General features: G+C 43.6%; 1 protein-coding gene across 2 annotated transcripts; it reads left to right on the top strand.

The window, feature by feature from the left end:
• The first annotated feature begins 5 nt into the window (after nt 1-5).
• On the top strand, nt 6-18006 carry AAR2 (AAR2 splicing factor). 2 transcript variants are annotated; one of them, XM_035121910.2, is made up of 4 exons: nt 6-130; nt 3183-3972; nt 6314-6543; nt 11605-18006. In XM_035121910.2, exons 2-4 carry the CDS (start codon nt 3225-3227, stop codon nt 11770-11772), a joined length of 1146 nt encoding a protein of 381 aa, XP_034977801.2. In that variant the 5' UTR covers nt 6-130; nt 3183-3224; the 3' UTR covers nt 11773-18006. The 2 variants fall into 2 exon arrangements, with proteins under 2 accessions (XP_034977801.2, XP_034977803.2); XM_035121912.2 differs by having other exon boundaries at nt 32-141.
• The last annotated feature ends 467 nt before the right edge of the window (nt 18007-18473 follow it).

The raw sequence follows: 18473 nt of genomic DNA, 5'->3' as shown, positions 1-18473 counted from the left end.
TCACCGTTGCCGGAAGTTGCCGGAAGTTGCTGACAAGTGTTTCCAGGGGTTCGCTGGGGCCTTGCTGGGCGCGGCGAGAGTTCCTCGAGTTCGGCGGCTGCGCTTCCCTTCCTCGGGCCGCGGAAGGGAGGTGAGAAGTGGGTGAGGGCTGCGTCGGGCGGGTGTGGCATCTCCTGCTCCTTGCCTTTCCGTCTTCGCGGCCACACGGTGGGCCCGGGCTAAACTTCCCCAATATCTTCCCTTGTTTTTGTTGTTTAGTCGTTTAGTCTAAGGTGAAGAGGTGAAGAAGAACTTGCCATAGTTTGCTGTGGTCGACACAGTCAAAGGCTTTTGCATAGTCAATGAAGCAGAAGTAGACGTTTTTCTGGAACTCTCTAGCTTTCTCCATAATCCAGCGCATGTTTGCTATTTGGTCTCTGGTTCCTCTGCCCTTTCGAAATCCAGCTTGCACTTCTGGGAGTTCTCGATCCACATACTGCCTAAGCCTGCCTTGTAGAATTTTAAGCATAACCTTGCTAGCGTGTGAAATGAGCGCAATTGTGCGGTAGTTGGAGCATTCTTTGGCACTGCCCTTCTTTGGAATTGGGATGTAGACTGATCTTCTCCAATCCTCTGGCCATTGCTGAGTTTTCCAAACTTGCTGGCATATTGGGTGTAGCACCTTAACAGCATCATCTTTTAAAATTTTAAATAGTTCAGCTGGAATATCATCACTTCCACTGGCCTTGTTATTAGCAGTGCTTTCTAAGGCCCATTTGACTTCACTCTCCAAGATGTCTGGCTCAAGGTCAGCAACCACACTACCTGGGGTGTATGAGACCTCCATATCTTTCTGGTATAATTCCTCTGTGTATTCTTGCCACCTCTTCTTGATGTCTTCTGCTTCTGTTAGGTCCTTACCACTTTTGTCCTTGATTATGGTAATCTTTGTACGAAATGTTCCTTTCATATCTCCAATTTTCTTGAACAGATCTCTGGTTTTCCCCATTCTATTGTTTTCCTCTATTTCTTTGCATTGCTCATTTAAGAAGACCCTCTTGTCTCTCCTTGCTGTTTTTTGGAAATCTGCATTCAGTTTCCTGTATCTTTCCCTATCTCCCTTGCATTTTGCTTGCCTCCTCTCCTCCGCTATTTGTAAGGCCTCGTTGGATAGCCATTTTGCTTTCTTGCATTTCCTTTTCCTTGGGATGGTTTTCGTTGCTGCCTCCTGTATAATGTTACGAGCCTCCATCCATAGTTCTTCAGGCACTCTGTCCACCAAATCTAAATCCTTAAACCTGTTCCTCACTTCCACTGTGTATTCATAAGGGATTTGATTCAGATTGTATCTTACTGGCCCAGTGGTTTTTCCTACTTTCTTCAGTTTAAGCTGGAATTTTGCTATAAGAAGCTGATGATCTGAGTTACAGTCAGCTCCAGGTCTTGTTTTTGCTGACTGTATAGAGCTTCTCCATCTTTGGCTGCAGAGAATATAATCAATCTGATTTCGATGCTGCCCATTTGGTGATATCCATGTGTAGAGTCGTCTCTTGTGTTGTTGGAAGAGAGTGTTTGTGATGACCAGCTTGTTCTCTTGACAGAACTCTATTAGCCTTTGCCCTGCTTCATTTTGAACTCCAAGGCCAAACTTGCCAGTTGTTCCTTTTATCTCTTGATTCCCTACTTTAGCATTCCAATCCCCTGTAATGAGAAGAACATCCTTCTTTGGTGTCATTTCTAGAAGTTGTTGTAGAAGTTGTAGTAGAATTTCTAGAAGTTGTCGGGCTAAACTTCCCCAATATCTTCCCTTAAGGCTCCCCTTCTCTATTCCCTTCAACCCCTGGCAAGGCCTCTGCTCTCACTTTAACAGAGCTGCGCGAGGAGTCTAGAAGCCCGCGGGTGCCGCTTCCGCAGCAATAAAGGCGAAGCGTCACCTGAGGAACCTGTGCTCCTTGGGCAGGAGTTAAAGGTACAGGAGGTGCTGTCGGAGGGAAGGGTCACAGAAGTGAATTGATAGGCATGAGCTGGAAGGGACCACGAGGGCCATCTAGTCCAACCCTTTTTTAACGCAGGGATCTTTTGCCCAACGTGGGGCGTGAACCCACGACTCTTGAGATTGAGAGTCTCATGCGACTAAATCCCTGTTGCCAGAAACTCTTCTACCACAAGTTCTCCCCCCTGTTGACTGCAAAGGCAAGTTGTAGTTCTGGAGCACCTGCTTTGCCATGTGTCAGGTCCCAGGTTCGACTCGTAGCATCTCCCCAAGTAGAACAGGGAGAGGCTCCTCCTGCCTGTGTAGATGTCATGGACTGGTTGGATGCAGAAGAGTGGTGGGAGGCACCAGCTGAGGAGCCCCCAAGGAACCCCATGGGGAAGAAGACTCAAGAGTTAGGGGAGTGGAGGAGGTGTCAGAAGCAGAAGAGGTAACAGGGTTTAGTGAGCAGGAAGAGGCTGTGGCAGAGACTGAAGCAGAGGCTAGAGAGGAGGTTGCCTAAGAGGCAGAGTTGAGGCAGGCTGCTGAAGAATCCAGGGAGTCATCCCCTCCCACTGTGACCAGCTCCTCCCCACCCCAGCCCCCACCTCCGGACTCATAAAAAAACACACAGGAGAAAAGGAAAAGAGCAGAGCAGAAATTGATTGTGGGCTGATGCAGTTTTCAACTGTTTGGGGAAGACCCTGGAGAGGAGGAGCTTTAGAGAGCAGGGGAAAAGTGAGGACCTTCAGTTCTTGCAACTGCCTCATTGGAGCAAGATCTACTAGGAAGAGTTGCTGGGATCACTGGGCCTGTGCTGTTTTGGTTTCTTGAATAATGAGTTAACCACTGTGCTTTTTTATTGATGACCTATCCCTGACTCTGTCTCCTTGCAGTACTGAGCTAGCTGGACCAATGGTCTGACTCATTATAATGCAGCTTCCTAGTTTCTCTTCAAGCCTACCGTAGTCAGAAAGCATGCACACATAAGTTGTTTAAATCCTATTTACTTTGGGACTTGAGTCTTGTTTCCTGATGGAGGTGGTTGTGACTTCTGTCCCATGGACAGTGAAGATAAATCCAGTTGGAAAATTATTTTGTCTGGCTTCTATATAATAGGTCAGGAATGTGGCCCATCAAGCTTGGCACTGGCTAGTCTAACAAGAGCCTAGTCGTATATGTATCATGCTTGTAAAGTGTATTCAGATGAGGTTTGTTTGCTCTTTTCTAGATTTTTTTGTAAGGTTGTGGTGTGACCAAGGGAGCAGCAGAAATGCAGATAGATCAAGACCTGGCAAAGCGGCTCTTTTTTGAGGGTGCTACAGTCATCATTTTGAATGTGCCAGAAGGAACAGAGTTTGGCATTGACTACAACACTTGGCAAGTGGGCCCCAAGTTCCGTGGAGTCAAGATGATACCCCCTGGTATTCATTTCCTTCACTACAGCTCTGTTGATAAGAACAATCGCAAAGAGAGTGGCCCTCGCACCGGCTTCTTTATGAACTTGCAGCCGCGTGATCTGCGGGTGCTACACTGGGACCCCATCAGGGAAGAAGTAGACCTTACCCCAGCTTCTGAAAATGAGACTGAAGCAATGAGGACTAACCTCCAGGAGATGGACCAATTTCTCGGTCCTTACCCATATGACACTCTTAAAAAATGGATTTCCCTCACTAATTTCATTAATGAATTTGTGATGCAAAAACTACAGCCAGAAAGCGGACAGATATGTGCCTTTTCAGAAGTGCTTCCTATTTTGCCTGGGAAGTTTACTAAAGATCGTGTTGAACAGAACCTGCCCCGGTATGACACAGAGTGCAAAAGCTATGCAGAGGGGTTGGCCCGGCTGCCCAAAATGCAGCTGAAAGCTGGCACTGAGATCAGGTTTACAGAAATTCCTAAGCAAATGTACCCTGAAGGTGCTACCCCTGAAGAAGTTACTAGGCATAGCATGGACCTTAGCTATGCCCTGGAAACGGTGATCAATAAACAGTATGCCAGCAATTCCCAGGATGTGCTTGGTGAGTTAACCTGCTTTTACAGGAATGGCTTTTCTCATTGCTATCAAAGTATCTCTCAGGTGCCATTTGCATGCCAAAATGTGTCTGGAACCATAATTTCTGAACCATAATGCATACTTACATTTTGAAGAGGTATGCAGGGCTTTTTTCAGTGCTTGCATCTGTCATCAATATATCAGTTCATTTCCGCTCATGAATGCTTCTATGCTGTTCAGAAGCAACCTGAGAAGTAGCCCTTTGTAATAACAAATCTGACTTCACTTATAACATTTATATCTGGTTAAGTGATAAATTTGGTTAGGGTGCACCCCCTTCTCACTAAACAACTGTTTGCACAGGGGAAAAAAACCAAAAATTTCTCGTGTGATATTGGTGACCTCTAGTGGTAAAGCTAGGGTTCTGCTAGATTTCAAAAGTAAGGCATTTGTTATTTAATTACTTATTAGAGACAATTGGCTGCTGTCTCTCAGTAGTGGCACCTTAATTATCAGCTCTCACCCTTGGAAACAAAGGAAAGCTGTGGACATGTGCTACCCTAGGGAGCATGTTCTTGAATAAATCCTATAGATATCATGGGGAGAGAACCATGAAATCAAGCTGGGATGACAGTAGCCTTCTCAAGATTAGTTTAGTAATTATAATAAAATCCTCTGTTTGTACAGTATCTAATTTTCACAGAATATAAAACATTTGGTATTGAAACTATCCACAGGAAAGCAATTTAGCCACTTCTGCAAATAATTAAGATTTTCATGCATTGCAAGGTTTAAGTTTTTCCTTTGTTACTGATTTATCTGCATTTCATGTTGCCATCTACAAATCCAGTTTTAGAGCTTAAGTGCCCCTGACCCAGGGCCGTCTCTAGGTCCGGGTCTGGTGGCGCAGGGTGCCAGGCCACCAGGGGCGCCGCTGCGCCCGCCTAGAGGCGCGGCGGAGGCCGCCCCAGGCCTCCAGATGCAGCCCTAGGTGCACCTCTCAGCTGTTCAGGCCGCTCTCCGGAGGCGCGCGGGCCTGGGGCCACCTCCGCCATGCGCAGGGGCGTCACAAGAGGGGGTGGCTAGGCTGGATGGCGCAGGGCGCTGGCCCTCCAGGCGGCAGCCGTGCTGTGACCGACCGACCGCCGCACCGGGAAATGGGGCGGGGTGGCGCCAGAGGGATCCGTCGCGCCAGGGCGCCAGGCATGCTTAAGACGGCCCTGCCCCGACCCTTTAGGGATAAAAATGACCACAGTTTCTGACGTGTCAAAGCTAAGAAGCCTCTTCTGCTCTTTCTTATCTTCTCCATCCCTCAGGAGAAGTGGGAGAAATCCCTGCCCCTCAAGCATTCTGCACATTCTGGTGGGCCTTAGAGAGGTTGGGTACAAACAACAGCTAAGCCAGTATTTGTGGACCTCTGTTTAAATGCTGGGACTCATTCTGAGCCCGATACCAGCAATTGCCAATACAGTAATAGAAATTATGCAGAAAATCGGAGTATAAGCATGCACGCCATTAAACTGTATAGAAACTTAATCAGACAATGTCGTTACATGAGGAAAGGTAGGTAAATTATGGGAACTCAAAAGTTCCCATACTCCCAACAACTGTGGTGGCTAATCTTTTTGCCAAATGTGGCTCATGTCAGAGCCAAACCATGAGATAACTCTCCTCAAGTGCCTAATCCAGTAAGTATACAGCCTCCTGTACCCTGATGTGGTTTTTTTCCACAAGCTTTCTCTGCCAGTGAAGATACCGTTGTGGAGCTTACCTTGTGGGTATGCCAAATATATAACCCTCTTTTTCTTTGAAGTTCTAGGCATGCACCCAAAGCAGGTTTATTGAAGCCCTAGTGGGCCACCATACATTGCAGTTGGGCTGTGTTCATAGGTTATGCAGATATGCTTCATATTATAGCCAAGGCTTTCATGTAAAGATCTTAATTAGAGAGGCTCTAATGCCCTTGCTGTTAGCTGGCTGGCTGGCTATAGAGAGAGGAACTTCATGGTGGTGGTATCCCAGTTGTGAAATGCTCTTTTCAGAGACATTTGCTGGCACCTACCTTATTGTCCTTTTGATGCCTGAAAAAGTATTTTCCTGGTATTTTAATACACCATTTCAATCCTGCTGACTGCTTTATGCTGCTTTTATGATATTGTGGCTTTTAGTTTATTATGGGGTTTTTTTGTGTTCACTTTTTAACTGTATTATTGTTTTTGTAAATTTTCCTCCGAGTATGAATGGTGTTATAAAAATAGTTAAATAAATTATAAAAGCAGTGTACCCTTTTGTTATGCTACCAGAATTGAAGCTAAACAAACACCTTCTTGTTTTTTTCTTGGTTTTTGTGTGTGTGACCTTTTCAGGGGAACTGCAGTTTGCCTTCATCTGCTTCTTGATTGGGAATGTATATGATGCCTTTGAGCACTGGAAGAAACTCCTGAATCTCTTATGCAGGTCAGAGGATGCCATAGTGAAGCATCAGTCCCTGTTCGTTAACCTTATTTCAGTCCTGTACCATCAGCTCGGTGAAATCCCAGCGGACTTCTTTGTGGACATTGTTTCCCAGGACAACTTTTTAACTAACACCTTGCAGGTAAGGGAGCTGGTTTTGGTACTGTTTGAAGATGCTACTGCTCCTCCCTGTTTGAACTGTTCCTTCTTTAGTAGGCTGTACCCCACAATTTCTACCTTCCAGTCATGAGTCACATCCCACCAGGTTTCAGTAATGCACATTAGGTTATATTTTCCATCCTGCATTAAGAGCTCAAGTTCTTCTTGCTTTCCCATACTCCATGCATTCGTGTTGCTCACATAGTGGTGATTTTGCCAGCTACTTTAAATATAATGCAAAGGAAGGATCTAACCCTAAGGAAGGAAGAAAACCCCATGCCTAAGGCATCCGTTTCAGGTGCCTGTCTAGCCTTTGCCTGAGCATCTCCAGTGAATGAGATACCGCAGCTTTCTCTGATTTCTGCCTTTCGCCTTTCAGGCTTTGTCCTGGCAGACTCCTTATAGACTTTGTTCTGGAAAATTTACTCAGAACAGCAATAAAATAAAGCAAGATGGTGAGTGCTGCATTTGTTCCGGAGGACCAGGATGCCAAAGTACATGCACAGTTCCTCTCTATATGATCACAGAAGGGTGGCAGTCACTCTTCCCATCTATCAGCATCCCTCCATGTCTCAACCATTGCTACTGCAGAAGGCTTGTAGGCATTCGGGATCAGCTTTTTGTGCAGGGGAGGAGGCGCTGCTGTAGGAAAGAGCGCTGAAAGCCTGCATCTGTGCATGAAAGATTGAGCGTGGCCTCTTGGATCCCGGCCATAGAATTTAGCTGTTGTGTGTCATTCATTCTGTAGGACTGACAACACTCTTGTCAACAAATTGAAATTCAATCAGGCTGTATAATAATGATAATTGTTTCTTTCCAGCTTTGAAGCCGAACAGAAGCAGTACATTTTTTTTAAAAAAAACACACACACAAGGCAGCTGGAGGAAGCATCTCCTAGTTCCTTTATGATAGTTGTAAACAAGAGTTGTTGACAGCAGGTGGCAGTTCCCGATATTCAAGTATCCCATTAGCTCATTTGTGTATATGCTTGTCTGCAAGACCCAAGAAAATTACATTGTGCTGCTGCTTCCTGATGAAAGCTTGCTTTGAGGGCCTTCAGGGAAGCTAACCTTGCAGAAGACAGTTTGAGTTTTCATGTCATCATTTTGCTATCTGTCTAAAACAGTATGCTGCATTGGACATCAGAGGTGGTATTCAACTAAGCTTTGCTCATAGACTCATTGTAATGAATGAACATGCCTAAGTTAATTAAATTTCTTCAATGAGACTTCTGTGAGTAAAACTTAGCTCAATACCACCCTAAGGCTTCAGATCCTTGCTCAGCCATAAAGCTCCCTGGGTGACCCTGGTCATTCACCATTTCTTGGCCTAACTAACATATGTTGCAGGAGTATTGTCTGAATATGATAGATAACTCTGAAATCACAAGAGAGAGGTATATAGGTAATAAAATTGCAAGGTGGGAAAGATTCCTGTGTGCTTGCTTGCAAGCAAGAAGTGTGACGCTGTTTTTGTACTTTTTTGTCCCCACACAACTAGCGAGGCTTTAATTTACTTCCTCCTCCTTATGGGGACATATGTATAAATGCTACTTTGACTGCAATGTCAGTTACAGGGATTATTTGTAGAGCATTCCCATGACTTAGAATGCAGCTGTGTGATACGCATTTACTCATTTATCTCAGGCTTTCAGTGCTCACTGATGGTTGGGAGGTGTTACATTCATAAATGTTAATAGCAATTTTTCTCAGACAGAATTCCAGCAGAACCATTTCCTTATTTTAGTGACAGGTATGCTGTGCTTTCCTCTTATCACTTTTATGGCTGGTCGAAACATAGAGCTTTCCGGATGTCAGAGGACTTGTTGAAAGCGTGATTGCCGAGTAACAATGTTAGGTTTTGTGTCTTTTCACCTTGTTAGGCAAGCCACCCTTGTTATTATAACTGGGGAACAGATCATCTTGTACCTCTTGCAGTTAGCACAAAATATTCAGCTGAGCTTTAGGTGCAGCATTCTTCTTAATAATAGTGCTTTAGTTTGGGCTGAAATTAGAAATTCTGGCCAAAGAAGGTAATGCCAGTTGAGACTGAATACTGTGTTACTAAATTGGAAATACATTAACATTGGCTTTTAAAAAAATGGAAATGCATTAATATTGGCTTTTTAAAAAAGGAATTCTTACATGAATGACAGATAAAGAAAATAAAGACTTTGTGTCTTGTGTGAGGCCATATAAATTAGAATGGCAGGAGGGGAAGATAAGCACTTGAGGCACTGTGGGGTTCTTTGTGCAGGACAGAATCTGTGGACAAGGAGCATGTCAAATAGGGCCTTTGAACATTGGAATCTGGAACTGTCCTAAGTGTTTTTAAACATGTCTTCACAGTCATGTGGGCTAGAAATTTTGATTTATTTTTCATATATAGATACAGATATATTAGTTACAGACTCTGTGCCACATGCCAAACTCTTCTTCACATGCAAAAAACAACCTGTCAGCGTTGCCTAGCAGACAGAAAAAAATATTGCTTAATCATTAAATGAACTGAACTGATTAGTAGCAGGTTACTTTATTTCTGGAGATGGGGACTCAGTCATTATGTGTTTCTCCTTCTCAAGAGACCACAATGCAACTTTATTTCTGCCCAGCATAGTGCATAAAAGGGGGAGGGGCTCATTTAAATACCTGGTACCTTCCAAACCAGGTGCAGCTGTGTGGATGGCTTAAACAGTGGCCCAAAGTGTTTCTGTCTCTCTCCTCTTCTGCTCTCCAACTCCCTTGTTTCTTGCCATCTTGCCTGATGAAGATTTCTGGGAAAATCAGAACTTACATATTATTTTGTAACATTTTGGTTGGCCTTGCAACGGCATTGCTTTAAGTGTTTTAGTGGTTTTTTTCCACATTTTTCTTATGGGACCACCTTTTAATATTTGCTAGCTTTTGGTATCCCAGTAGTACCTGGCTGATTTTCCCCCCCAAAATCCAGTGACTGGACACTTCATTTTCATGTGTCAATTACTGTGCTGGTAAAGGGAGTAAAACAAAACAAAAATAAAGGTTTTTGTTTTCTAATGTCCAGATTACTTTGTAATATAAAGACTTTAGTAGGAGAAGGCACTTCACATTATGCCAAACAAGGTGACAAATGACACAGAGCAATGAACCACACCATGATCTTTTTGTGCTTTTTCCTGCTGTCTGTAGGTCTTTTTTTAAATAATAAAAAAGCAGCAGCAACAACACAAGCTTTCCTCCTGCATTACAAAGTTTCTCCTTTGCGTGTTCCTGCAATGGAAATGTCTTTGCTTTTGGCTATCCGTCGGTTGCCTTGGAAATGAATTATGTGTAACAAATTTAGCACAGGCAGAAGAGATGAGCTTAGAGATGAGATTTCTAATCGAACACACATGTGATGTGTCAAAAGTAACAGGAAATATCCCCTTGTGTGTGAAAAGTTAAGAGATTTAAATTTGAGAGAGCGTGGCCCTTTCAAAATTATGGTTAATTCTAAGGCTCAAGTTATTCATGAATATAATGAATCATATTACCTGATTATGAAACCTTTTGAATACTTTTATTTTTAAAAGAAAATTGTCTCACCCAGATAATTTGAAAGTAACGGTTACTTGCTTAAAAATCGTGGGCAGCAGGTGTTAGAGGCATTCCTCCTCCTGTTTTCTACAACAGGGAAGCTCACTTGGTAGACCATGAGACTCTTAATCTCAGGGTTGGGGGTTCCAGCCCCATTCTGGGCATTGCAGGGGGCTGGACTAGATGACCCCCCATCCCTTCCAACTCTACAATTCCATGATTCTATGAATGTGGCTTTTAAGATTGTGCCTGTTATGGCATATGGGCAACCTCATATTTGGCATAGGTGACACAAGGTAGACTTATCAGGGTGGTAGAGGAGGGATGGATTACTCTGTCACTTTTCCAGCCTACTTGATTTCCTTCTTCCCTATGGAAGAAGGGTCTAGCTCTAACCCACCTGCACACTCACACCCTGTTTGATAGAAGGTAGAGTTTGCTTTTGCTTTTTAAAAAACTAATCTGCACTTCTATGCTGGCCATGGAAGAGGGCCAGTATGAAATCACATTACTTGCTTTGTAGCAGCCTAGCAACGTTTGTGGGCTTATTTACAAGGCTGCATGTGTGCACGATCTAAAACATTTCCCCCTTCATAAATGTTTTCATATACAGATTTTTGGAGGCTTAATTGATCGCCAGTAAATTGGGTAAATCTGAAATTATTAATGGACTAAGGTTTCCTGTAACAGCTCCCATTTATCCAGGAATTGCTATAATTGACATGGTTTGAGATCTTTATTTCTGTACAAGCATGTCAGAATTCTGTTTCTTCTCAACATCCAAAACATAGTATTAAGGATAACTGAGCATGGCTTGAGTCCGTTGCTTCTCAAAGTCATAACTCTAAACCTTTCAAGTGAATTGTGGTTAGGTTTGTATCAGGTTTTTGTGTGTGCCTCTGTGGTGCAGGAGCATATTAGGTTGGGATTTGACCTTTGACATGTTCTTCTTAAACTTAGTAGTAGTAGTAGTAGTAGTAGTAGTAGTAGTAGTAGTATGCAGTCCAGTCAGGTTTCTCCTCTCTCTGACTTTCTCCCTGTTCAAAAACCCTAAAAGAGGAACAGGCAACAATAATCTAGTCTGCTTCTTTCTATGATACTTGTTCACATGAAGTCTTGACATGCAGGGCTTGGGCATCTTTTCCAAAACTGCAAATTAATTTGCAGCAGATCTTGTGTGCTTAATATTAATGTCTGTAATTTAACTTGTGAAAAGAAAGGCTGTTTAAGTGGAGGGCTCTAGTGGATGACTGACTTCCCACTCCGAAGATAAATGTGTGTTGGATAAATCACAGCCAGTGACACCTGCAGGACACAACAGGTTGTGCCCAATGGTGTTTTACTCAGAGTAGGCCCATTGAAATTAATGGACCCAAGTTAGTCATGTTCATTAACTTTGGTGGGTCTACTCTGGGTAGGGCTAGCATTGGATACAACCCAGTGTGCCTTCTGTACTATTCTACTAACGGACTGTACTGCCTTTTTTCTAGGTCTTCTTCTCCTATACCTGCAGCCCAACTGTTGACAGGACTCTGAGAAAGAAGGCAGAGAGGTTTAAAGTCCACCTAACCAAGAAGTTCAAGTGGGACTTTGAGGCTGAACCAGAAGACGATGCCCCCATAGTAGTTGAGCTTCCAGAAGGGGCGCTTGTGGACTGAATGGCAATTTCCCTTTTCCTGTTTTGTTTTTAAAGCAGTATTTTGAACTGTTGTACCATACTTGATTCTGTGTTCTACACTTCTATTTTCTCCTCCCTTCACGGAGGCAGAACTATGAAATCCAGAAAGTCTACCAACTTCCTTCCTGCTGGAAATAAAAATTCTGGGAAATACAGACTAGATTACATCTAGATTCTATGCTGGATCGAGTCATTTTGACCTCGCTGTGGCTCAGTTCTTTTGTCACTGCCATCTCATACCCTTACTTGGAAGTAAACTCCATTGAATACAATGGAGTGTACTTCTTTGTTAACATGTGCAGGATTGCACTGTGTGATTGTTGATGGACACACTTCCCTGTGTTGAAGAACCACATGTGACATAGTGGTATTTGAGTCTTGACTTGCTTATTCTTTAGTTCCATGCTTCCTTAGTTCCATAACTGGTAAGCCAGATTGCCGTGTTCAGGAGACTTTGTGCATCATCTTCTAATACATGCCAGAACTGAACAATGCTGAGTAGAGATATTTCATAAACACTGCAAATGGAGTTAGCCTACACAACTTGGGTTGTAATTCATTGTAAATCTCCAAGCTTTTGCTTTTACTGTGGCGTTACTAGAATTATTCCTATCACTTTCCTTCATTCCATCACTTTTATACTCTGTCCCTGCCTTTCTTTAGCCTGGCGGAGGGTTTCCTTACCACTTTCCAGAGCAATAGAAGTGTCCAGGGGGAGCAAACGTGAAATGAAAGAGAAATTTCATATTTAATCAATGGCACTTTCCTGTCTGAGCCATTACTAAAAAGCTCCATGGAATGTTCTTATTTCTTTTCTACTTATGTCCTCTCTCAGGACAGACAAGCACTTCCTGTTGTTACTTCAGAGCAATGAAAATGCTATAAAACAGCCTGCAGCAAGCACGCTGCCTGTTATCTTTTAATGCTTTCTCTGAGGTGCAGGATGTTGGTACATATTTCAAATAAGAATCCCTACTGTGTTAGGCTCCGTCAAGAGTTGGTGTGTGTATCTGACAAGATAACCTGTGTGTTAGCGTTCAGCACACAATAAATGTTCCTGCGTTAGGTATTCCTACAAAATGTCCCTGAAGTCTTCTGTGTGTGAAATATTTTAGCAAAGGTGTGCTCTGGGTGGTTGCTGACATGGCTGTGATGGCGATGAAATGCTCTTTATCTTGCTTGCCATCTTGTCTGTTTCATACCCAAGTGTAGCTAGTTTTCAAGTGCTATCCTTTAGTATTAATATAAGTTAACATTCATGGTCTGCAAAGTCCTGAGTTTCTGTCCCTTCATATGTATAAAAGTAGTCACAGAAATCGGTTATAAGAAGGCAAGTCTAACTTAATCCAGGATGACTCACCTCTATAATTACACATAACAGCCTTGTTCAGATGTAAACCTGAGGCTTAGATTTTAAGCCATAACTTCTCATTAAATACCCATGACTGCTCACCTACTCTCCTGCATGGCTGGGAGGAAAAGCTTTACCTAACTCCACCACTGTTGGGTGGCTTTTATCATCTGGGGTTGCGTGTAACATCCCAACTATAATTAGTTTTTGTGTCTGACCCAGGGCAAACTGTCGCTACCAGTAACTAAGGCTTGTGTGAACAAGTCGGCGTCAAACCACAGTTTAAAAACCTGGCTTGTTTGGATAAACCGTAGTTAAGGCACATGTCACAGTTCAGCCACGGTGACAAAATGTGCTTAGCAGAAACTAGGACTAAATGCTTCCATTTTAGACTCTGGGCTTGATGGTTATATGAGGGGGTCCTCTGGCTCACTCAACTGAGTGGGGGCCCTGTGCTAGCATTCTGACCTGATGGCACCACTGCCGCCAAGATACAGCAAAGGCTTGACTGCATGCATGTATGCAGAGTGTCTGTTTGCATGCTCTTGCTGCACACCTTCAGTTTGCCCCTTCAGTGGCTCAGCAGTTCCTGCTTGTGTAGTATTTCCAGCCCTAATCCTTGCAGGCACTGAACCACCAAGAAGTCAGAAGGAGGATCCAGCCATTCCCAATGTCCTACAGCCAGTGAGCAGGGGCTTGACAAAGTAAAACACAAAGACTTAAGATCTGCAATCACTATGGAAAAGGGGTGTTTTTTTCCCATAGTGTGTGATCACAGTTGGGACTTTTTGTAGGGAAATTATTCTGAGACCTCTTGATTTAAAAATAAATGTTTAACAGAAAGTGGAGAAGATGGATGTTTGTATGGACTGAAGGTTTTTAATAAACTTTTTTTAATGTAACTGGCAGATGGAAAAATAGGAAGTTCTTTTGTATCTTTTGCTAATTGGTTTTTTATTCTCTCTTTCCTTTCTTTATTTCTATCACCCTTTCCTTCCTTTCTTCACTTCGCATCTTTGGTAGTTGTAATCATACTGCATTATGGGAAACATTTAATAAAAAAATCTTAAGCCCAAAGAAAAGGGGATTTTTCAATAATTTAGGGGCCAGAGAACCTTGTGGATATGAATAACTCTTTGTCTTGTCTTACAGATTTGATCCATGAAGCCTCTTATGGACACTTTTATAATCACCACAATCACAATATAAAACATCAGGGTGGCGCACAAACCTGCCTTCTCCTGAGTGACAGGACTCGAAAGAGGCATCGTGTAGGGTTCAATCAGTGGTGAGATTGAAGCTATTTCAGGTGCTTGAAGTGGTCTGCTGAATGACCAGGGTTGGAAACTTTGAGATGCATATTGAAAAGGGGAGGTCAAAGACCTCAATGTCTTGAGTGTGGGCAGGTAATGCAGCAGCCCTATACATACCTGAGAGTAAGCCTCAGCTGTGGTCCAAAACTGAAGGCAGCAGCCTGGAGAAGATTGATATAACCAGTGCCTAGATGGAATTATTATTTATTCATACATACATACTGTAAATACCCTGCCCATCTGGCTGGGTTTCCCCAACCACTCTGGGCGGCTCCCAACAGAACACTAAAAACAATATAAAACTTCAAAGATTACAACCTTCCCTAAACAGGGCTGCCTAGAAACTCTAAACAGCACATAGAGTTCTAGGATGGAAGCTAAGTGGCGAACACAGGTGGCGTAAACAATCCCATCGTAAAGGGACCTTAATATGGGACAATTTTCTTCATACATTTTTGTTGCTGCAGGAGTAGAAATATGTTATTTCTGTCAATTTACCAAAATTGTTTGACATGTTAATCTTGCATTTTTTTTATTAAAAAGGGAAACTACTTTTCACCTCACGAGCCTGCCAATGTAAAGATAAAAGTCAGGTGGGTTTAGGGCTCTCTCCCCCCGCCCCCATAATGAAAATGCCTCTCTGTCACAGTGATGTGATGACATCTCACAGTTAGGAAAGTGTGAGGGAGGGGGGGGCATTCATTTCTATTTTCCCTGTCAGATTTTGAATCAATCAACTTTTGTCAGACATGCAATTGGACAGAAATGTAAATTGCTAATTTTCCTTCTGAGTGATTTACAGCTTTAACCACCAGACAAAGTCTTATTTCTCCATCTGGCTTTTTCTTAACAATTTATTCCTGTTTTGCTCTTGAGAGCATAAGAAGAGTCTACTGGATCAGGCCGAGTCCACCATCCTGTTCTCACAGTGGTCAACCAGAGATGCATGTGGGGAAACCCACAAACAGCATCTGAACACAAGAGTGTCCTCCCCTTTGACCCATAGCGTCCCATTTGAACTATGCTAACTAGATGAGTTGGCAAAACTCTATGATCAAATATTCTGTTTTTCTAATGCTATTTTATTTGCTTGCTTGCCGAAACAGCTGCTACAATTTTTTTTAATAAACAATTTTGCAAGTGGTGCTTGTGGCAAGAAGGTGCAATTTAGGTTTGGATTGTTCTCTCATTTAAAAATGAATAAATTGCCCCTTCGTGTCAAAACTGCTATTAGGCTCATTAGACACAATGTCTATCTCTCTTGGCTTGATGTGACAGCTAGAAGTGGGGTGGGGGTGATCAGGAAAATGGCCCTGGAGGAAAGAGTTAAGCACCTATTCTCCCAGAGCCATGAGATTCCTGTGTTGCATAGGGTTAGATTAGATGACCTTCGGCAATCCCTTCATTTTACAATTCTGTGATGCTATGATTCTGTTATCTGACATCCCCCCACCCTCCAACACACACACAACCAGAGATGGAAGACGGGATTACAGGTCTCCTTTGTCTCATCTGATAAGATCCTGAGTCCATCTGTTCAGCACTTAGGTACCAGTATGCTTTACTTGGAACTATATTCCACTGAATTCCAGCAGTAGGGCTGGAATTAATGTTGCCCTAAACCATTTTCCTGTCCATTGTTACCATTTCCAGGCACATTCTCTGACGCCTTATTTTCTCACTGTATGAGGTAACAGCCAATCCAAATGTACTATTCAAATCCTGAAAAATTGTACAATCTTAAAAAAAAAGCAATTGTGGAATAGCAAATACTAATCTTGAAACCGTTAAAATATGCATTTAAAAGCTCATTTAAAATAGGTCCTTTGCATTAAAAGCACTATGCATTTTAGCCTTCTCTAATTTTAATTTAGGGTGTAAGCATTTTACCTTGGCTCTTGTTGATCCTTGTTCTTTTTCTCTTATTGATATAATTAACACTAGCCCTTTTCAGCCTTTAGGACAATTAAAGCTAGCCTTTGCTCTTTCCTACAGATACGGGCTTTGTTTTGTTTTTTACTAGGAAATTAGTTAACAGAGCATGCCTGGGGGATCTTCCACTCAATATCATCCTATGACATAATTAGCATGTTGTTGACCACAGAGACCTCATTAAGAATTGGTAAAGGAGTCACGCAGCAGTTACCTGGAGTATTTCTAAACAGGATAGCTTGGTCAATATGGGAAGCTGATATATGTTTAAATTCCCAAAATGATGGTTTTGGATTTCTCTGCTGCGTGCTCCTCTCCTTGTCCCTGCAGGGGGACTGCCTGATTAATTTGCATGGACGGTTTTGCATAAATATGAGCTGCAAAGACTGGCAGCGGGGCTCAGGAGCTCGCAGAAATAGGTCGCCCCACCGAGGCATTGCTATTCAGGTGCCAGGGCTGAGCATGCTGGCTTCCCAGTGGAGCTTATCTCCAGCTTCCAGTGGCGTTCATCAACTTCAGCTTGAAGGGCTTTGTGGCCCCCTGGGGCTTGGGAACAAAGAGTCTGCACTCGCTTGTGTCACAGAATCCTCCCAAGTTGAATGGGCGACTGACATCTCTGAAATTTCTCTAGGCAAGGGGGAAAGAAGGAACAGAGGTGCCTCGGATGGAGGGTTAATTTATAGCAGCCGAGGACGCTCATCTGAATGTGACAGCTGTTTCAATAGGCCAATTTAAGCACACAAAAATTAAAAGGTACTTTCCCAGCAATTATTTCAAATGCTGAATGAGCTGACAGTCCCTGTCTCAAATGTGGGGAAAGCTGTGTGTGTGTGTGTGTGTGTGTTTAAACCAGCCTTCCGGATACCTTAACATCCTTGGAGATCTGCTGAAACATTTAATATTTTCACGCAATAAAGTGTGCTCGAGTCTTTAAAGTGCCTGCATGCTGCATAATACGAAGAAGAGGTACGGCATCGAAACAGCTAATGACCACCAGAGCCAACTTATTTTGGTTTTGTCCTCTCTCAAGTTCTGGGAGGGCAGTACTCCTAAAGCTGGCAGTCAGTGCCACCCCCGGAGTGGCTTTAAATAAGAAGGCAGGAACATGGGGGCTGGCTAAGGACAAGTTGAGGTTGGTGGCCGCCCAGTGGCCCATTTGCCCTAACGGACCAGCTTCCACTCACGCTAACACAGTCTAAAAGCAAACACTTTAGGGGGCAGGAGTAAAACGCGTCCTCAGTTTGAATTCCGTGTACCAAGTTCACATCCAGTTCATAGTAGACCCCACCTCCCACCTATGTGTGTTCCTGATTTGAAGGTCAGAATAGAACCTATGTGTTAGGGATCACCAGTCCAATGCCTACAGGTTCTTGGTGCTCATTGGTGTCCCTGAATAAGGGCCCAGTCTCTAGCCCAGGCATAGGCAAACTCCGGCCCTCCAGATGTTTTTGAGACTACATTTCCCATCATCCCTGACCACTGGTCCTGTTAGCTAGGGATGATGGGAATTGTAGTTCCAAAAGATCTGGAGGGCCAGAGTTTGCCTATGCCTGCTCTAACCTTTTGGTGCTTCTTCCTCCACTCTAGATACTCTCCTCCAGCACTGCCCCACTATGATCTGGAGCAGGCATCCCCAAACTTTGGCCCTCCAGATGTTTTGGACTACAATTCCCATCATCCCTGACCACGGGTCCTCTTAGCTAGGGATCATGGGAGTTGAAGGCCAAAACATCTGGAGGGCCGCAGTTTGGGGATGCCCGATCTGGAGGGCTCCCCAACCCATATTTAGGGGGAGGGCAGAAGAATCACCTGCTCTGGGCGTGTCCTCAGCCTTCCAGAGCAGATTTAGGGCATGTGGGGAGCATCCAGGAAAGGAGAGTGGGAGGTCCCATTGTATGAGAAGGCATCCCCAAACTGCGGCCCTCCAGATTTTTTGGCCTACAACTCCCATGATCCCTAGCTAACAGGACCAGTGGTCAGGGATGATGGGAATTGTAGTCCAAAACATCTGGAGGGCCAAAGTTTGGGGATACCTGGTATGAGAGGACCTTGTTTGGTGCTCACAACCACTTAGCCGAATCCTGC

This window comes from Zootoca vivipara, chromosome 7 (genome assembly GCF_963506605.1).
Source record: "Zootoca vivipara chromosome 7, rZooViv1.1, whole genome shotgun sequence".
In the NCBI taxonomy this organism is placed as follows: domain Eukaryota; kingdom Metazoa; phylum Chordata; class Lepidosauria; order Squamata; family Lacertidae; genus Zootoca; species Zootoca vivipara.
The sequence above is the reverse complement of the archived record's forward strand: the minus strand, read 5'-3'. Positions and strand labels throughout refer to the sequence as shown.

Coding starts and splice junctions, on each gene's coding strand:
- AAR2 (XM_035121910.2), top strand. CDS start 3,225: ATGCAGATAGATCAAGACCTGGCAAAGCGGCTCTTTTTTGAGGGTGCT. Junction 3,973..6,313: donor CAATTCCCAGGATGTGCTTG/GTGAGTTAACCT, acceptor TGACCTTTTCAG/GGGAACTGCAGTTTGCCTTC. Junction 6,544..11,604: donor TTTTAACTAACACCTTGCAG/GTAAGGGAGCTG, acceptor CCTTTTTTCTAG/GTCTTCTTCTCCTATACCTG.